This window comes from Silurus meridionalis, chromosome 18 (genome assembly GCF_014805685.1).
Source record: "Silurus meridionalis isolate SWU-2019-XX chromosome 18, ASM1480568v1, whole genome shotgun sequence".
Lineage (NCBI taxonomy): Eukaryota > Metazoa > Chordata > Actinopteri > Siluriformes > Siluridae > Silurus > Silurus meridionalis.
Window position 1 is genome coordinate 5,496,013 of NC_060901.1, and position 20,000 is coordinate 5,516,012.

Here is a 20,000-nt window from a genome sequence, read left to right on the forward strand (position 1 = left end):
ATGTTGGTGAGATGTTTGTGAAAGTGTGTGATGTTGGTGAGATGTGTGTGTGTGATGTTGGTGAGATGTGTGTGATGTTGGTGAGATGTGTGTGATGTGTGTGTGATGTTGGTGAGATGTGTGATGTGTGATGTTGGTGAGATGTTTGTGGATGTGTGATATTGGTGAGATGTGTGAGATGTTGGTGAGATGTGTGGATGTGTGTGATGTTGGTAAGATGTGTGTGACGTGTGTGATGTTGGTAAGATGTGTGTGACGTGTGTGATGTTGGTGAGATGTGTGTGATGTGTGTGATGTTGGTGAGATGTTTGTGGATGTGTGTGATATTGGTGAGATGTTGGTGAGATGTGTGAGATGTTGGTGAGATGTGTGTGATGTGTGTGATGTTGGTGAGATGTTTGTGGATGTGATGTTGATGAGATGTGTGTGATGTTGGTGAGATGTTTGTGGATGTGATGTTGGTGAGATGTGTGTGATGTTGGTGAGATGTGTGTGGATGTGTGTGATGTGTGTGGATGTGTGATGTTGGTGAGATGTGTGTGATGTGTGTGATGTTGGTGAGATGTTTGTGGACGTGTGATGTTGGTGAGATGTGTGATGTGTGATGTTGGTGAGATGTGTGATGTGTGTGATGTTGGTGAGATGTTTGTGGATGTGTGTGATATTGGTGAGATGTGTGTGAGATGTTGGTGAGATGTGTGTGGATGTGTGTGATGTTGGTAAGATGTGTGGACGTGTGTGATGTTGGTGAGATGTGTGTGATGTGTGATGTTGGTGAGATGTGTGATGTGTGTGATGTTGGTGAGATGTTTGTGGATGTGTGTGATATTGGTGAGATGTTGGTGAGATGTGTGTGATGTTGGTGAGATGTGTGTGATGTGTGTGATGTTGGTGAGATGTTTGTGGATGTGTGTGATATTGGTGAGATGTTGGTGAGATGTGTGTGGATGTGTGATGTTGGTGAGATGTGTGTGGACGTGTGTGATGCGTGTGGACGTGTGTGATGTTGGTGAGATGTGTGTGGGCGTGTGTGATGCGTGTGGACGTGTGTGATGTTGGTAAGATGTGTGGGCGTGTGTGATGCGTGTGGGCGTGTGTGATGTTGGTAAGATGTGTGTGTACGTGTGTGATGCGTGTGGGCGTGTGTGATGTTGGTAAGATGTGTGGATGTGTGATGCGTGTGGACGGTGTGTGATGTTGGTACGATGTGTGTGTACGTGTGTGATGTTGGTGAGATGTGTGGACGTGTGTGATATTGGTAAGATGTGTGGGCGTGTGTGATGCGTGTGGACGTGTGTGATGTTGGTGAGATGTGTGTGACGTGTGTGATGTGTGGACGTGTGTGATGCGTGTGGACGTGTGTGATGTTGGTAAGATGTGTGGACGTGTGTGATGCGTGTGGGCGTGTGTGATGTTGGTAAGATGTGTGTGACGTGTGTGATGTGTGCGGACGTGTGCGATGTCGGTGAGATGTGAAACTCCACAGTAATCTCCGGGGCGATGGAACGCGCTCATATTTATCTGAATTTTTTTGATTCTCAGGATGATGGTAACAGTCGCCTCCGAGGCTGAAGAGTGTCTCTGAAAGCACTTAGGAAATGCTGTCAACCTGATGAAATCCCATTACTGCAGCATATTCATTTACTCCCATACGGGAGAGAGAGAGAGAGAGAGAGAGAGAGAGAGAGAGAGAGAGAGAGAGAGAGAAATCTAGGAAAGGTAGAGAAAGAGAGAGGGAGGGAGGGATAGAGGAGACACTAGGATCAGAAAAATAGAGAGATGGAGGGCATAGCATAGCCTTTATTGGTCACATAAACATTACAGTAAAATTTGTTCTTCGCATATCCCAGCTTGCTCAGAGGTTGGGGTCAGAGCGCAGGGTCGCCATGATACAGCGCCCCTGCAGCACAGAGGGTTAAGGGCCCTGCTCAAGGGCCCAAGAGTGGCAGCTTGGCGATAGCAGGTTTTGAACCCCCGACCTTTCGATCAGTAACCCAGCACCTTAACTACTGAGCTTCCACTCATCCTTAGAAGGATAGAGAAACAGGGAGGGAGAGGGAGAGGGAGAGGAGAGAGAGAGAGAGAGAGAGAGAGAGAGAGAGAGAGAGTGGGTGAGAGTGGGTGAGAGAGGTTAGAGGGAAAGAGAGAGATAGAGGGAGGAAAGATGGATAAATAGGAAGAGAAAGAGATGAAGAAAGAGGGAGGTAGAAAGAGAGAGAGAGAGAGAGAGAGAAACAGAAACAGGATGGGTGAGAGAGGGTTAGAGAGAAAAAACAGAGAGAGAGAGAGAGAGAGAGAGAGAGAGAGAAAGAGAGTGAGAGAGTGTTCAGTCAAATTCTTTTTTTTTTTTCTCAAGGTATCACAAAAGTGTCTCCTTTTAATGTTTTACTCATAATATCAGCAGATGTGTCCTATCAGCTCACACACACACACACACACACACACACACACACACACACACACACACTTCCATAAGCATCAGCACCACTCTCTGTAAATGTTCCTCCAAGGTCAGTGTTTGCTTGTGTAAGTGAATGTGAGTGTGTGTGTGTGGTGTGTGGTGTGTGTGTGTGTGTGTGTGTGTGTGTGTGTGTGTGTATGTTTGAAGGTAAGACAGCATCAGAATTATGAAAACAAGTTGTTCTGTAACGCAGTTTGACGTGTACAGATGGAGCTGAAGGGAGAATGAAATGGTAATTAGGTACATGTGAAAGAAGTGCAGTGTTTAAATACAAATACAGCACACAAATCGTCTCTCACAGCATACACATGACTCGGACTGTTTACTCGGACTGTTTACTTGGACTGCTTACTCGGACTGCTTACTCGGACTGTTTACTCGGACTGTTTACTCGGACTGCTTACTCTAACTGCTTACTCTGACTGTTTACTCAAACTATTTATTCTGACTGTTTACTCAAACTGTTTACTTGGACTGTTTACTTGGACAGTTTATCAGACTTGACCAGTTTAGTCAGACAGTTGACTTGAACGGTTGACTTGGGAAATTAACTCGGACAGTTGTCTTAGACAATTGACTCAGACATTTGACTTGTATAGTTTATGTTATTGTTGAGTCAGACAGTTGACTTGGACATTTGACTGGAACAGTTTATTAGACAGTTGACTCAGACAGTTGACTTGGACAGTTGATTCGAACGGTTTATGTTATTGCTGAGTCAGACAGTTGACTTGAACATTTGACTGGAACAGTTTATTAGACAGTTGACTCAGACAGTTGACTTGGACAGTTGATTCGAACGGTTTATGTTATTGCTGAGTCAGACAGTTGACTTGGACATTTGACTGGAACAGTTTATTAGACAGTCGACTCGGACAGTTGATGCGAGCGGTTTATGGTATTGTTGGGTCAGACAGTTGACTTGGACATTTGACTGGAACAGTTTAGTAGACAGTTGACTGGAACAGTTTATTAGACAGTTGACAAACATTTGACTGGAAACAGTTTATTAGACAGTTGACTTGGACATTTGACTTGGATGGTTGACGGGAGCAGTTTATTATGTAGTTGGCTAGGACAGTTTACTCTGACACTTAGACAGTTTACTGTAATAGTTGACTCAGACACTTACTCGAACAGTTTATCAGACAGTTGACTTGGACATCTAATTTGGACAGTTTCCTCAGCACTTGTCTCAAACAGTTAAGTAGAGAGTTGCTCAGTCAGATGTGACTCAGGCGAGTTTTCGGATCCTGCCATGGTCTGAAGGTTGTTTTTCTTGCGTGTATCTGTAGCAGGTGCAGCAGGTGAAAGTGAAAACTCTCATGACTCTGCGTTCAGTACAACAGCACACACACACACACACACACACACACACACACACACACACACACACACTCCGACTGCAGTCGTGAATAAATCACATTTACACTTATTCTTTAAGACACTAAGATCCGTCTCTAAAACACATTCAACCTAAAGTGTCGGATATGTCGAGTCTGCGGGAAAAATCTGGAGAGTCAAAGAATTATTTAGGAAAATGAAATAAGAAGGTTTATATTAGACATAAGTCTATATACAATTATTATTATTATTATTATTATTATTATTATTATTATTATTATTATTATTATTATTTTCGCTATTTATTTATTAATACGTTTTTTCTTACTTGCTTAGTAATCTATTTATAAATGTTTGTTTGTTTTTAAAAAACTCGTTCAAAGTTGAGAAGGTAAATGACATTTGAATGGAAAGTAACAATAGAAATAAAAGAGCATCATTAAAATGTAAACGTTAAAAAAATCGATGAATAGAATAGAATCTGAGGCATCTGTAAAAAAATAAAATCACACTTTATTTATTTATTTAAAGCGTGTTGATTTCCCAACAAATATTACACCATCGTTGAGTCAGTGCTTGGACCCCTTCATTTCCACACATCAGATACAGTATCAAACAAACTGTTTACGTATCCATGGCGATAGCGATGGCGATGATGATGATGATGCTGATGAGAATGATGATGAGGATTTAGTGTGTCACTAAACCACATCGGTGTCTTTCCACCAAATCTCATAATATTTTCTCTCTCTTTCTGTCCGTCTCATTTTTTATTTTTTTTTTCCAGGATGTCTTCCAAGCGACCAGCCTCTCCATATGGGGGAACAGATGGAGAGGTAGTCATGGCGACGAGCAGACAGCGATTGGACGATGACGAGGTTGATGGACACGCTGTCATTCACCTGCCCCTCAGCTCGTATTGCAGCTCACCGCGTGCCCCAGAAAGCCCCCCCACACTACACAGCAGCATGGTAAGCCCCGCCTCCTTCCTCTTTATTAGCACAGGAGAATCAGGCCCCGCCCACTACACACTCCTCACCAGAGCCCACCGAGCTCTTTCCTAACGTTCACGACTGGTGTGAAGAAAAAAAACACCTAAAAAATGAAGGAAAAAAGGTGAAAAGGTGTGTGCTGAGGTTGAGTCATTTAGAAAAAGCAGCCAAACATCTCCAAAAGGTCAAACATGTCACATTTTCCTGTCACTATGGAGACACACAAACACACAAACACACACACAGTTACTCTCAATGTGTTTGTATGAAAGTGGCAGTTAAGAAAGGATGATGTCAGAAAGAAAGATAGTGGGACAGGCAGTGAGACAGACATGGAGACGGACAGAAATAGAGACAAGCAAGCAGTGTGAAACACAGTGAGCCAAACAGAAAAGCATTGAAACAGACAGACAGTATGGCGGTGAGACAGGCAAACAGGCAGTGAGACAGGCAGAGTGACAGTTAGACAGGTAGTGAGACAGTAAGACAGACAGTTAAACAGGCAGGCTGGCAGTGAGACAGTAAGACAGGCAGACAGACAGTGAGACAGACAAACTGATAGTAAGACAGGCAGTAAGACAGTAGGACAGGCTTTGAGACAGGCAGACAGGTCTTGAGACAGTAAGGCAGAAAGTGAGATAGTAGGACAGGAAGTGAGACAGGCAGGTAGCCAGTATGACAGTGAGACAAGCAGTCAGACAGAAAGACAGGCAGTGAGACAGTAAGGTAGATAGTATGACAGTAGAACATGCAGTGAGACAGTAGGACAGGCACTAGGACAGGCAGTGAGACAGTAGGACAGGCAGTAATACAGTAGGACAGACAGTAGGACAGGCAGTGAGACAGTAGGACAGGCAGTGAGACAGTAGGGCAGGCAGTGAGACAGTAGGGCAGGCAGTGAGACAGTAGGACAGGCAGTGAGACAGTAGGACATGCAGTGAGACAGTAGGACATGCAGTGAGACAGTAGGATAGGCAGGGAAACAGTAGGACAGGCAGTGAGACAGTAGGACAGGCATTGAGACAGTAGGACAAGCAGTGAGACAGTAGGACAGACAGTGAGACAGTAGGACAGGCAGTAAGACAGTAGGACAGGCAGTGAGACAGTAGGACAGACAGTGAGACAGTAGGACAGGCAGTAAGACAGTAGGACAGGCAGTGAGACAGTAGGAAGGGCAGTAAAAAAGTAGGACAGGCAGTGAGACAGTAGGACAGACAGTGAGACAGTAGGACAGGCAGTAAAAAAGTAGGACAGGCAGTGAGACAGTAGGACAGACAGTGAGACAGTAGGACAGACAGTGAGACCGTAGGACAGGCAGTGAGACAGTAGGACAGGCAGTGAGACAGTAGGACAGACAGTGAGACAGTAGGACAACAGGAGTAGAATATTGCTTTATAAGTTGGTACACTGAGGCAGTGTGTGATGTGATGATGTATTGATGATGTAATGATGATGTAATAATGATGTGATTAGTGAGTAATTAGTGCAGTAGTTACACACTTAATTTGACTCCAACAGTGACTGTAACACAGCACAGGTCAGGCCACACCCCTTCACACTGCTGTACCCCCTGCATGACTCCACCCCCTTTTCCACCTCCCAGTGACGAGTGCATCTCACACTGTCCTCTGGCAGAGAAGCTACAGCAAGAGATTTACACTTTCCACATGATCATACTCCTCCTCCTCCTTTTCCTTCTCCTCCTCCTTTTTCTCCTACGTCTACTCCTCCTACGTCTACTCCTCCTACTTCTACTCCTCCTACTTCTACTCCTCCTACTTCTACTCCTCCTACTTCTACTCTTCCTACTTCTACTCCTCCTACTTCTACTCTTCCTTTTTCCCCTTCTCCTCCTTTTTCATCATATTTTCCTACTTATCACTATCATTGTTATTAGAGATCAAGAGAAAATGTGTGTGTGTGTAAGAGAGAAGAAGAGAGTGAGTTAGAGGAGAGAAGACAAGAGTCAAATACAGAAAAAGAGAGGAAAAGATAAAAGATCAAAGACAGAATGACAGAAAAACAGGTAGACAGAAAAGAGAGCCAAATAAAAGATAAAAGAGAAAGCCAAATAGAGTGACATGAAGAGAGAGGTAGAACAAGATAGCGTAGAAGAAAAAGGAGAGCGAGGAGAGGTAGCGGGAACTAGAGAGAAAGAGGTAGACGGAGAGAGACAGAAAGAGACAGAGAGAAAGAGAGAGACTCGGTCATGGAGATTTAATATAGAAAAAGAAAGGAAAAACTGAAACGACTCTCCGAGGTGCTGAGAAGTTGTTTGAGAAGATTAGCCGCTTTATCTGGTCACGCTTAATTGCCAGGACGGCTGTGTCTGTGTGTGTGTGTGTGTGTGTGTGTGTGTCTGAAAGTACTGCTGACCACTTCATCTTCATTTTCATGAGTTCAGGTTAAACGTGAGATGAAAAGATTGGAAGCGTGTTTAGCGTGTTTAACATGGAGGTGCTAATTAGCATCCTGCTTGTTTTATGTGTCTGGGGTCCAAAAGGAATTCTGGGGGAACGGCGTCCACAGGCGGTTAATACACACACACACACACACACACACACACACACACACACATATAGAAGAGTTCTCTTCGGGTCCTGGACCAGCATCAGCCAAGGATGCGCAAATAATAGGCCACGCCCACAAGCTCCGCCCACAAGGAGACTAGAAACAGAGGCTGAAATGTGTCTGTTATGCCATCACACTTTCCTGTGTTAAACATGAAGCAAATCAGAGTGTGTGTGTGTGTGTGTGTGTGTGAGTGTGTGTGTGTGTGTGTGTGTGTGTGTGTGTGTGTGTGTGTGTGTGTGTGTGTGTGTGAACTCATTTAACTACACTTACATTTGCAGTAAAAGTGCTGGCAGTAATTTTAGCATCAGCGTAACCTTTTCCGGCTCGTCGTTTTTAGTCGCTCTGCAGTTTCGTTCTTACAGATGTGATTAATATCGTTCGGCCCTTCATCCTCTCTCGCGCGGTGCGCGCGCACACACACACACACACACACACACACACACACACATACACACACACTTCCTCTTTCCTTTAAAGCCACTCAAGCATATGCAGCATCTGCTATTGTCATTCACTTCCACATCCTCTCACAGTCTGCTTCAGACGAGGTACACCTTCGGCATCAAACTTTCTTTTCCATGCGGCTTCCTCGAGCCGATCGACGTCCTGAACGGAGTCGGATTCGTCCTCCATTTCCGATCGTACTTTAAAATAACCGAATTCTGACCTTTTTGAATTTCGTTTTATTTCATTTGTACTTGTAGAGCGGCTTTTAACCATGGATCCTGTCTTATAGGAGCTTTACAGCGATAAAGAGGTTCGAAAGTTGTATAAGTTTAGTGCCTATATGTTTGGTGACTATGGTGAGGAACCAGACCCTGAATAGAAAATCATCCTCATCCGGGTGGCACGGAACGTCCATTCATTACAGTTCCAATATCCGAAGGTCAGGAGCATCAATCCCAGCCTGCGAGGTTAATCCCAGGCCCCTCAACAAGGCCCTAAACCCCTAATCTGCTCAGTCTCAGTGTGACTGATATCATTGGAAGTCGCTCTGGATAAGGGCATGTAAATGTTGAGGTCCCGATCCAATGAAGCAGAATATTGATATTAATTACAGTCCTTTTACACACACTGATGGGTGAGGAGATCTGGGGTGCATTCCAATTTATCCCAAAGGTCGGGGTTGAGGTCAGCGCTCTATACCAGAGATTTGCTAAAAGTTTGCGGACACCTGTGCATAACATTGTTACATTGAGAACATCCCATTCCACATTTAGTTCTCATTTGCTCTATAATAACCTCCACCTTCAGAGAACAATTTGTTTAATGCTCATTCAGCCACAAGGGTGTTGGTACAAGTCAGGTTCTGATGTGGGTAAGGTGAGGAGGCCTGGAGTGAAGTAAAAAATCATCCTGAAGGTGTTCAGTAGGGTTGGGCGCTCTGTAGCAGGAGATCTTCCACTCCATCCCATGGAAAGCAGATTTTCATGGAGCTGGATTTGTGCACAGGGGGCATTGGGCACAGCCCAGTACTTTTGTCTGTAAAGTGTGAACAATGTGTAAAAACGGTCTAACAGGCATCCGATATTCAACGCAGTTGTACTTTCTGCCGCCATCTTCCGCATTTATTCATGGGATTTCATTGATCGAATTTATTAACAGAGCGCGTCAAGTGTTAAAGGTATTTTCTCAGAACAGCCTGATGTGTTCCATATGCAATGAAAGTCGGACTTTTTATCCATTTATAGTTGCATTGAGAAGTCAGAAGTTCCTGTTCTCACGTACGTTACCGCAGCTATACACGGCCTGATGTGAATTAGAGAGCATTAAAATATTGCAAAAGATTCTCACCTTATAGCATGCCCACTTCCCAGCACTGACAAGTGCAAACTGTCATTGAAGCCTCCTGTGCAGAACTGACCGAATGGAGATGTATATATTGATTTTGTAGCCCCAATTCAAAAGAAGTTTGGACACTGGGGAAAATGTAAATAAACAACAGAATGCACTGATTTGCAAATCTTATAAATCCATATTCTATTCATTAAAACCAAAACATATCAAATGTTTCAACTGCAAATATTTACCTTTTTAAGGAAAAAAAAAGTCATTTTGAATTGAAGGCTGCCACACATTTTTTAAAAGTTGGGTCAGGGCCCACGTGTAGCATCGCGTCTTCTGTCTTTATACATCTGGGAGACATTTGCAGATGTTTCGGGAGATGAATGTTGTCCCATAAGCGTCTTATCAGCTACTCGACAGTTCAGGGTTTTCCCATAAGCGTCTTATCAGCTACTCGACAGTTCAGGGTTTTCTTTGTTGTATTTTTCGTTTTGTGAAATTTTGAAACGGTGAAAGGGCTAGACTGTAGGGAGCGCGGTTCAGCACCCGGACTCTTCTACTACGAAGTCACGCTGTTGTATTAGACGCAGTATGCAGTTAGCATCGTCTTGCTCAAATACGCAAGGGCTTCCTGAAAAAGACGTTTTCTGGATGGAAGCGTTTGTTTGCTTTTAAACCTGTATGTACCGTTCAGCGTCGATAGGGCCTTTCCAAACGTGCAAGCCGCCCATTCCACAAACACTGACGCGCTTCTATACCATCAGAGATGCGGCTTTTTGAATAACACAACTTTTTCTCGACTTTTTTAAGCGGTGTTGCAGCAACCAAATTCAATATGAAAAATCTATTTCCTTAAAAATTGTACATTTCCTCAGTTGAAACATGTTTTCTATGTTCTATTGTGAATAAAATGAGTTTATGAGATTAAATGTTTGCATTAGTTTTAAATTTACGTTTTTACACGGGGGGTCCCAACCTTCTGGATTTGGGGTTGTTTATTTGGCACGTTCGATCGAATGCTGCTGCTCGAAATCGTACCCAGATACAAAGTAGTGTTTTGAGATTGCATTAATTTGCTTAATGTTTAATAAATTGTATTTTAGAGAATGGAATTGTGAGCGTGTGGATTTTGTGAGTTTGTGCAGCGTCTCTACTTGTACTGAAGCTGTGGGAGTGAAGTCCTGGTGCCCTTTTATTTCGTGAGATCTCTCTCTCTCTTTTTTTTTTCTCCTCCTCCTTGTGTCTCGAGTCGCGTGTTCAACAAAACGTGTCTTATTATTGTCTTAACTTTGATGGAATACACAATTTAAATCGAGTGTGAGTGAGTAAGAGAGATAGAGATAGAGAGAGAGAGAGAGAGAGAGAGAGAGAGAGAGAGAGAGAGAGAGAGAACAACACTGAAGTAAACAAGCCTGGTTCTAAAACGGCACGTAAGGAGAGAAAAAAAGGACTGAAGAAAGAAAAAAAAAAACAGATAGACAACGTGATATGGGGAAGACAGAAAATAGAGAGACGGACAGACTGACAAAAAATAGAGAGATTGAGAGGCAGACAGACAGAAAGGAAAAAACAGACAGACGACAGAGACAAAGAGAAGGAAAAGTGAGACGGAGAGACAGACAGAAAAAAAGAGATTGAGAGACAGATAGACAGACAGACAGACAGAGAGAGATGTAGAAGTACAGGGGAAAGAGACAGAGAAATAGAAAAGCAAAGACAGATAGACAGAAGGACGAGGGAAAGACAGGCAGAAAAACAGGCAAGAAAGTGACAGAAAGGCAGAGCGAGACAGACAGAGAGACAGAAGGAATGATGAGGAAAGATAGACAGAGAGACAAAAAGACAGCGGAGAAAGAGACTTAAAGGCAGAAAGGGACATACTGAGAAGGGAGACAGACAGAACCGAGAGACATGCTGACAGAGAGAGAAAAGAGAGAAGGAGAGGGAGTGTGTGTGTGTGTGAGAGGGAGAGAGAGAAAGAGAGAGAGAGGGAGGGAGAGAGAAGAAGAGAGAGAGAGAGAGGAACGGTGGAAAGGGTGAATGCTAGCGGGGGAAAAGGAAAAAACAGGAAAGCAGTGTATTTTCTCTGTGCTTTTCTTGGCAGGAGTTGAAGTGTGTTGAAAATGTGCTCCTGTCACAGATGAGCTTAAGGAGACAAAAGTAGTTTTAATTCGGTCTCGGTGCTGAAAGCGGCAGCAGCAGCAGCAGCGGAGGTGAGGGAGGGACGAGGCACACTGCAGGCGAACACACACACACACACACACACACACACACACTTCTGCACGGTGTTTCAGGCGTCGCACGCCGAGAATTGACATCTGCACGACTAAAACCAGAACCGCCCACATCACACACACTCATGGCACATCATAAATACATATCAAACCTGCATCACACACACACAGACACACACACACACACACACACACACACATTTACACATTTAGCACAAGCATTTATATGCACACACAACATACACATTCTCTCTCTCACACACACACACACACACACACATATACATTTATACATTAACTGACTCATACCTTCTAATACCATTTTGGAAATCACTCAAACGCTTTCATCCTGATTCGATACCAGTAAAAATATTAAATAAAGAGAGAGAAGAAAAGGAAAAACAGAAAGAGATAAAGAGATAGAGGAAAGAGAAAGGTACAGAAAATTAAAAAGAGATAAAAAAAGGCCAGAGACAGATAGAGAGTGAGAGACAGAGAAAGAGAGAGATAGAGAGTGAGAGACAGAGAAGAGAGAGATAGAGAGTGAGAGACAGAAAGACAGTGAGAGAAAGAAACAAAGACACAGAGTGAGAAACAGAGAAAAGATTGAGACAAAAGAGACAGAGAAAAGAGTGCGAGAGAGAGAGAGAGAGAGAGAGAGAGAGAGAGAGAGAGAGAGAGAGAGAGAGAAAACGAAAAAGAGAAGAAAGTGACAGAGAGAGAGGGACGAGAAAGACAGAGTAAGACAGACAGTAAGAGAGAGAGAGAGAGAGAGAGAGAGAAAGACAGGAAGGCTGAGAGAGATAGAGAAAGAATAAGAGATGACAAGTTGAAGTGACCCTTCATTTGTCCAAGTCTTGGCATCACTCCAGATAAAAGCATTGTTGCTTGTAAGATGTGTGTGTACATGTGTGTGTAGAAAACGAGGAAGAGAGAGAGAGAGAGAGAGAGAGAGAGAGAGAGAGAGAGAGAGAGAGAGAGGAGTAGCGGCAGGTTTTAAGCAGGCGGTGGATTAGATAGATTGGATGTGACAGGTGTGTCCGGATGTTTAAGATGCGTGACACAGTAAATGTAGGCAGAGTCACAAGCCGAGCTGCGACTGCCTTCCATTCTGTCTCTCTTACACACACACACACACACACACACACACACACACACACACACTTTAAGACCCGTCTCTCTCTTTATGGTCATCAGACTCGATGTCAGAATTTTTCTAATCCCTGTTTGAACAGTTTAACTGGAGGATCAGACGAGAGGGTGTAAATAGAGCCTCGCTCACACATCTGAGCCTGTGTGTGTGTGTGTGTGTGTGTGTGTGTGTGTGTGTGTGTGTGTGTGTGTGTGTGAAAGGGTTTGACGGGCAAATCAGAAAACAAGGTTAAAGATCAGAATTGTGAAGCTCTTGTATTTGATGTCTGTTAGTGCACAGACCTCGTTGTGTGTGTGTGTGTGTGTGTGTGTGTGTGTGTGTGTGTGTGTGTGTGTGTGTGTGTGTGTGTGGAGGGGTGGGGTTTGGGGAATCAGAATTCTCATTATAACAATTCCAGATGTAAGATTAGTGTAATAATCGGTTCCGACATTCTAATGTACATATTGTATATTAATAATAAATCTGCAGTGGCCTTCATGACTTTTAGATGGATAAAAGGAGACCTTGGTGATGTGATGATGTGGAAAAAAAGGTTCTTTAACGGTTCACATAAAGTTCTACATAGAACCATTTTGATGGGGACGCAGTGTGGTTTGCTCAAACAGGACGAGGAAGCTTTGAGGGAATTTACAAAAAGGACGCATTAATAAGAACCTACAGACGTTCATTTGAATGGCGAACAAAGGGTTCTTGAGAAAAGACAAAGAATATTTGAGTGTTCTTCAAAAAGGAAACAGAACCTTTAAGGGTTCCTCAAAAGTCCAAAGGATTTTAAAGAGGTTTTCAAAATGTCAAAGAACTTTTAAGCTTTACTAAAAAGTAAATTGACCAAAAAAAAAAAATTGACAAAAAATGACCTGTAGTGGTTCCTTGAACAGGATAAAGAACGCTCAAAAAGGAAAAGGGTTCCTCAGAAGAACAAAGAATCTTCAGAAGTTCCTCAAAAGGCCAAAGAACCTTTAAAGTGCCAAAGAATCTTTATTGGTTCATTAAAGGCCAAAGAATCATTAGAATTTTCTCAAAAAGCCAAAGAACTTTTAAAGATGCCTCAAACAAATAATCAACAAAATAATTAAGGGTTTCTCTAAAAGGACATGTTAATGAGAACCTACAAAAATCTTTTAAAAGGCCAACGAAGAAACTGTAAAGAACCTTAAATCTTTTCCTCCAAAAGTTAAAGAGTTCTTAAAAATGCCAAAGAATCTTCAGAAGACCAAAAAACCCTTAAAACTTCCTTAAAATGCCAAAGAAGCTGAAAGGGTTCCTCGAAGACCAAATATTATTTAAAAGTTGCTCAAAATGCAGAAGAATCATTTGGGGTTCCTCAAATGTCAACGAATATTTAGAAATTCCTCGAAAGGCCAAAGAACTTTAAAAAAATTACAAAAAAAAGGGTTCTTAAAAGATTTTACTAATAACCTTTAAGGGTTTCTCAAATAGGACATTTAATAAGAATCTACTAAAGTTCTTTTAAAAGCTTTAAGGGTTTATTGTTGGCCCAAGCAATGTAAAGAACTTTTAAGAATTTTGCAAAGAAACTAGCAGCTAAAGGTTTCTCACGAAGGACAAACAATGCTTAAGCGCTTCCTTATGAAGAATAAGAGTAAAAAAAAAACATTTAAGGTACCACAAGTTCTTCAAATGGCCAAAGAATTTTTAGAAGCTCATCAAAAGGCCAAAGAACCCATTAAAGGTTCTTCAAGAAGGAAACATTAAGGATTTTTAAAGTGTAAAAATCATCAAAAGGCCAAAGAATCTTTCGATGTTCCTCAAAATACAAAGAACCTTCAAGGGGAACCATTAAGGGTTCCTCAAGAAGGAAACATTAAGTATTTTTAAAGAGTAAAAATAAACCTTTACGGTACCACAAGTTCTTCCAAAGAATTTTTAGAAGCTCATCAAAGGACAAAGAACCTTTGAGAGTTCCTCAAAAGGCCAAATAATCTTTTGGAGTTCTTAAAATGACAAAGGAGAACCTACAAGTTCCTTAGCGGCCAAATAATAAGATTAAGAACTCATTAAGGGTTTTTCAAGAAGGAAACATTAAGGATTCTTAGAGTAAAAGAACCTTTAAGGTGCCACAGGTCTTGCTTAATGCTGAGGGTGAAGTCCACTAGTATGTAAATGAGCCTTATTGAAAGTGATTTATGAACATTTCTGAGGTAAATATTGATATTTCTGACTCCTTTGTCTGATTTCCACATGCAGTTCCACCTCCACACTGTGTATATAAAGCCAGTGAAAAGGCCGTGTGTGAGCTAGCTAAAGCCTTCTCCTCACATATTAGCTGCTGTAGCTTCCAAGCCTTGAGTCAACGTTTCTCAATCACCTGGCAACCGTCTTTCCAAACTTTCATGATTCTCCTAAAGGGGAAAATGTGTTTTACAGCATATGTTTTCCTCAGTGCTGTATTGCTCTGGGAATTTAGATATAAACACTTCTATTGTGGCCGAGTCATCAAAAATAAAGAAACTGTTTACTGCACAGACCTTCATTTGTTTATCGTGATATCTGTGTAGATAACGTGGTGGAGTGAAAAAGTGCAGCAGGAAGATATACTGAGGCAAATTTTAGGGTAAAACTTATGCAACCTGGCTTCAGTTCACGGCTTCCAGTTAATCATTATGTCTCATGTCCACAGTATTAAAGGAGTGTGTCAGGCACATAAACTGCATTTAAATAGAGCAGAGAGATAAATAGATAGATAGATGGATGGATGGATGGACGGACGGATGGATGGATTATTATTTCAAAGTAGTAAAATCCATGAATTAATTATGGAATAAATTAATAAATGTACTTACTTGCTTACTTACCTAATTTGGACTTTTTGCAGATTAACTTTGTATATATATTGCAAGGAAATAATTTAATTTCTTATTTAAGAAGAAAACAAACAACAAGGATAATAATAATAAGAAATGCTAATAAATACATAATAAATAAATAAATAAATAAATAAATAAATACAACTACTACAACTAATAATAATAATACCAATAATAATAATTATTCCAATATACCAATAACATTATTATTATTATTATTATTATTATTATTATTATTATTATTACTACTGCTACTATCATTGTTGCAGTTGTTGTTTTTATTGAATTAATTTCTTTTCTTGCACTTCATAAAGTCCAACATAAAGTCCACAGTCAGTCTGCAATCAAACTAATAAACTAAGCAAAGAAAGAAATAAAATTAAATAAATACATAAACAAATGTATTTACCACATGTATGTACTACTACTACTTATTCGTATTATTATAGTAGTATAATATTATTATTATTGCTATAATAATTCATGTATTTTTTTTATTGCTTATTTAATTAATTATGTATTTATTTGCTTGCTTACTTTGTTAATACTTTACGGATTTATTTATTTATCTTTTTATTTATTTATGATTTTTTTTTCCCCCTCATTTTTCTGCATGGCCTAACTCTGTGCTCTAACACACACCGACTCTCTACTATGTGGGCTTTAAAGCAAGCCTCTCTCAGGGACGGGATTAAGCCATTGTCTAATTCGCTAGAGCCATTGTCCGTCATGGTTGCGGCAGATAATAGAAGCTGATTAGCCAAAGATTAACTGCGCTTATTGGATATGGACTATTGACCCTGTGCACAAATACCCGAGTCCTTCTGTAATTAAACTGCACAAAAGAGTTCCGGTAAAACTGGCCCAGAACCAGGTACAGAGTGTGTAAGTGTGCACGTACATGTGTGTTTGTGTGTGTGATTGTGTGTGAAGGTGTTGGAAGGTCTTTAAGTGCCAGGTGCAGTGACTTATACAAGATTCTAAAAGACTAGGAATTGGGCTACAGGTTTATTTTAAGGTTTATATGTAGGGGCCTCGGTCTCATGTGTGGTAACAGGGACACGATCTAAGGCTAATCTAAGGCTAATCAGAAATTTATCTATAAGCCTTGTTGTGCAACGATTTGTGGAAGGAGTCTTCAGTGTCAGCGCTTTAGTGGACATTTTGTTGCATCAGCGAAAGACAAAACTTATGAGTATAAAGTTGTTTGATTTGGTGGAACTTGTTTGGGGGAAGTTTGAAAACATTTCACTGTAAGTTGAATTGGGGAAAAACAAACAGTTTAATAGTCGTTTTTTTTATTTAACAGGCAAAAATGTAACCAATAGCAAGTGTATAAGGAATAAAACAGTTGACATGACAGGAAAGGAATCGAGTCCAGGGTGGTAGCTGTGACAACGTGACCACACCCCACCACGAGACTGATTAGTTTCCTGCAACGACACAAAACATCACGATATAAATGACTCTGGACTGATAAGATTTGATGTAATCTTATAGTTTACGTAGCTCGCAATAAAGATAAGGGCATGAAGCAGTTTGACTAAAAGCGAATAAATATTAAAATAAATGACAAGTTTTTATGTGTAGAAAAAGAGCATTACAGTTAACAGGTCATATCCTCATTTCATGTTTGTCTCAGGAGCAGGAGAGCAGCAAAGGCCTGGCATTGAGCCCGTACCCCCAGCACAACTCTTCTACCTCACCCAGTAAACAGCAGCAGCAGCAGGACGAGGGCTCGGGTTCGGCCACGGCTCTGGGAACGCCCGAGAGGCGCAAGGGCAGCCTTGCCGATGTGGTGGACACTCTGAAGCAGCGCAAGATGGAGGAGCTGATCAAGAGCGAGCCTGAGGGTGAGTTCACTTGAACAAGCGTGTACAATGAGCTCATGAACACGAAGGCCATCTTGAATCGCCCAATGCATCACTAGATATCATCTCGGCTGTAGCACTTCCCCTTCTCTCTCTCTCTCTCTCTCTCTCTCTCTCTCTCTCTCTTCCTCGTTCACTCACTGTTTCTTCCTTATCAGTTTCTTAAATGTCAGTAATGAGGCGAGATAGCGAGGTGAAGTAATGGCTTAAAAAGCATCAGCTGTTTAGATCCATTGCATATTCATTACATGCCGATTGTTTTCAAGGCAGGCAGCTCTGGTGTGTGTGTGTGTGTGTGTGTGTGTGTGTTCAGGTGTCATTGTGTGCTGTACTTCTCCAATTAGAAGCTCATTTTCTCAGATAATCAGAAGCAAAAGGTACACGGGTACAGGTGTAACACACATCAGCTGTTCTGAAATTAACACACGGAAGTGACCAGGGCCCTGTGCCTTTCTAGAACTAAGTCATTTCTACAGCTAATATGCAGCTTTTTTGATATTCGCTGTTTTTATATATGTATTTTGTTTTTGAGGTTTCAGTGTCTCATTTGTAGCTTTTGGGTGCATGGGCTTCTCTTTTTTTTATCCTGAGTGCACCGACTGTCAAAACTCTGATGAAATATTAAAGGAGGAACTGTGTGAAGTAGAAGCTGATTGGTTGCAGTGTTAGAATTTGTGAAATCTTTGGGAGATTTGTGAGTTCAAATCCCAAGCTGTCACTGCTGGGCCCCTGGGGAAGGCCCTTAACCATTATACAAAAATGACATCGTTGCATGTTGCGCCGGATAAGGGCATCGGCCGAATGCGGGATAATTTATACGTGAGTTAAAACTTGTGTGAAGGAAAGAAATGGTTTGAGGAGAACTGTGTAAGGTGTGAGGTAACAACAAAAGTAAAAAAAAAAACAGAGGTAAAGTAATTCGAAGTACATTTCCATGTACTGTGTTTGTAGTTTAAGACTGGTTGAAAGGTGTGAGGTTCAAACAGAGGTCAATTTGGGAGTGAGTTAAAAGTGACCAGTAATTTGTATGAGTACAAGTTTTTTAAGAGGTAAAACTGAGATAAAACCACGCGAGATACAGCCGTGTGAGGTAAAACCACGTGAGATAAGGCAGTGTGAGGTAAAACCACGCGAGATTAGGCAGTGTGAGTTAAAACCACGCGAGATAAGGCCATGTGAGGTAAAACCACGCGAGATACAGCCGTGTGAGGTAAAACCACATGAGATAAGGCAGTGTGAGGTAAAACCACGTGAGATAAGGCCATGTAAGGTAAAACCACGCGAGATACAGCCATGTGAGGTAAAACCACACGATATAAGGCTGTGTGAGGTAAAACCACGCAAGATAAGGCCGTGTGAAGTAAAACCATTGAGATATGGTTGTGTGAGGTAAAACCATTGAGATAAGGCCATGTGAGGTAAAACCATATAGATTAAGATTACGTGAGGTAAAACCATTTGAGGTAAAACTGTAAAGAAAATCAGTGTAAAAGTGTGTGCGGTAACTTTTATGAGGTATCTCTGTTAAAGTTATAACTTTGTGTTGTTACATTTACCTGTAGCAGTCAGTGGAGAAATGATAGAGAGAGAGAGAGAGAGAGAGAGAGAGAGAGAGAGAAGAGTCCATTAGTAAAAGACTACACTGGCACATTATCCCTACACTCTGTACAAACAAAGACCTCCAGAGCGTCAGATGGAGAGAAACAGCAGCCATAAAAAAAAAGAAAGAAAAGAAAAGGGAGAAGAGAGAAAGCGATGAAGAGAAAAGAGAGAAGAAGAAAGGAGAGAGGTGGCGGCAGGCGAAGCATTGAGCTGGGGCCTCTCATAGCCTGATAAAAATCCCTTTCTTGAGCAGCTCGCTATTGTTTGCTTGTGTAGCGCACAAAGGCCATTAGCCACAAACGGCAGGTTGTGATGAAAAATTAATGAAGGCTTTAATCATTATGAAAGGGTCTTATTATTACCTCTCTATCCCTCGTTTTCTCTCTCTCACTCTCTCTTCCCTCCCCCGCTTTTTCACACACACACACACACACACACACACACACACACACACACACACACACACACACACACACTGTTCACATATTAGCAACAGGGAAAACATGGCAGGATGTTAGTTAGGGGACACAAAGAGCACAGAAATGGGTCAGAAGATGAGGAAGAGTGCAAAGACTTTTAGCTCATGTGTGTTCATGCCACACGTACACATGTTAAGAATGCTTGTGAGGGGTTTCCTTTTATAGGTACACTTTATAGACAAAAGTTTCTGGACACCTGATCATTGTATTCGTAAGTGCCTTTTGAACATCTGATTCCACATTTAGTCCCTATTTGCTGATACCCTCCACCCTTCTGGGAAGATGTTCTACTAGATTTTGTGGAGATTTGGTCCACAAGAGGGTTAGTAAATTCAGGTACTGATGTAGGTGATGTGAGGAATCCTACAGTGCAGTCAGCATTCACATTCATCCCAAAGGTCTTCAATAGGGTTGAGGTCAGAGCTCTATAGCAGGAGATCTTCCACGCTAATCCATGTAAAGCATGTCTTCAGGTTTGGGTCTTCTTGTACAAGTAAAGGGAAAATGTAATGCTAACACATCCAAAAACGTCCTGTACAAATGTGTGCCTCCAACTTTGTGCTAAGAGTTTGGGAAAGAACCACATATGGCTGTTAACTTCAGGTGTCCCAATACTTGTTTTCTATATTTTGTATAACAAGTATTTCTTTGTCAAATTCAAACACAAGGATGTAACT

General features: G+C 41.6%; 1 protein-coding gene across 10 annotated transcripts in view; it reads left to right on the forward strand.

Moving 5' to 3' along the window:
• Positions 1-20,000, forward strand: part of sox5 (SRY-box transcription factor 5) — a 236,306-nt gene that overhangs the window by 140,459 nt on the left and 75,847 nt on the right. For all 10 annotated transcript variants that reach the window (XM_046872985.1, XM_046872987.1, XM_046872986.1 and 7 more), the window contains 2 exons: positions 4,593-4,776; positions 17,014-17,224. In XM_046872985.1, coding sequence (XP_046728941.1) covers positions 4,593-4,776; positions 17,014-17,224 — 395 coding nt within the window. The remainder of the gene's footprint in view (positions 1-4,592; positions 4,777-17,013; positions 17,225-20,000) is intronic.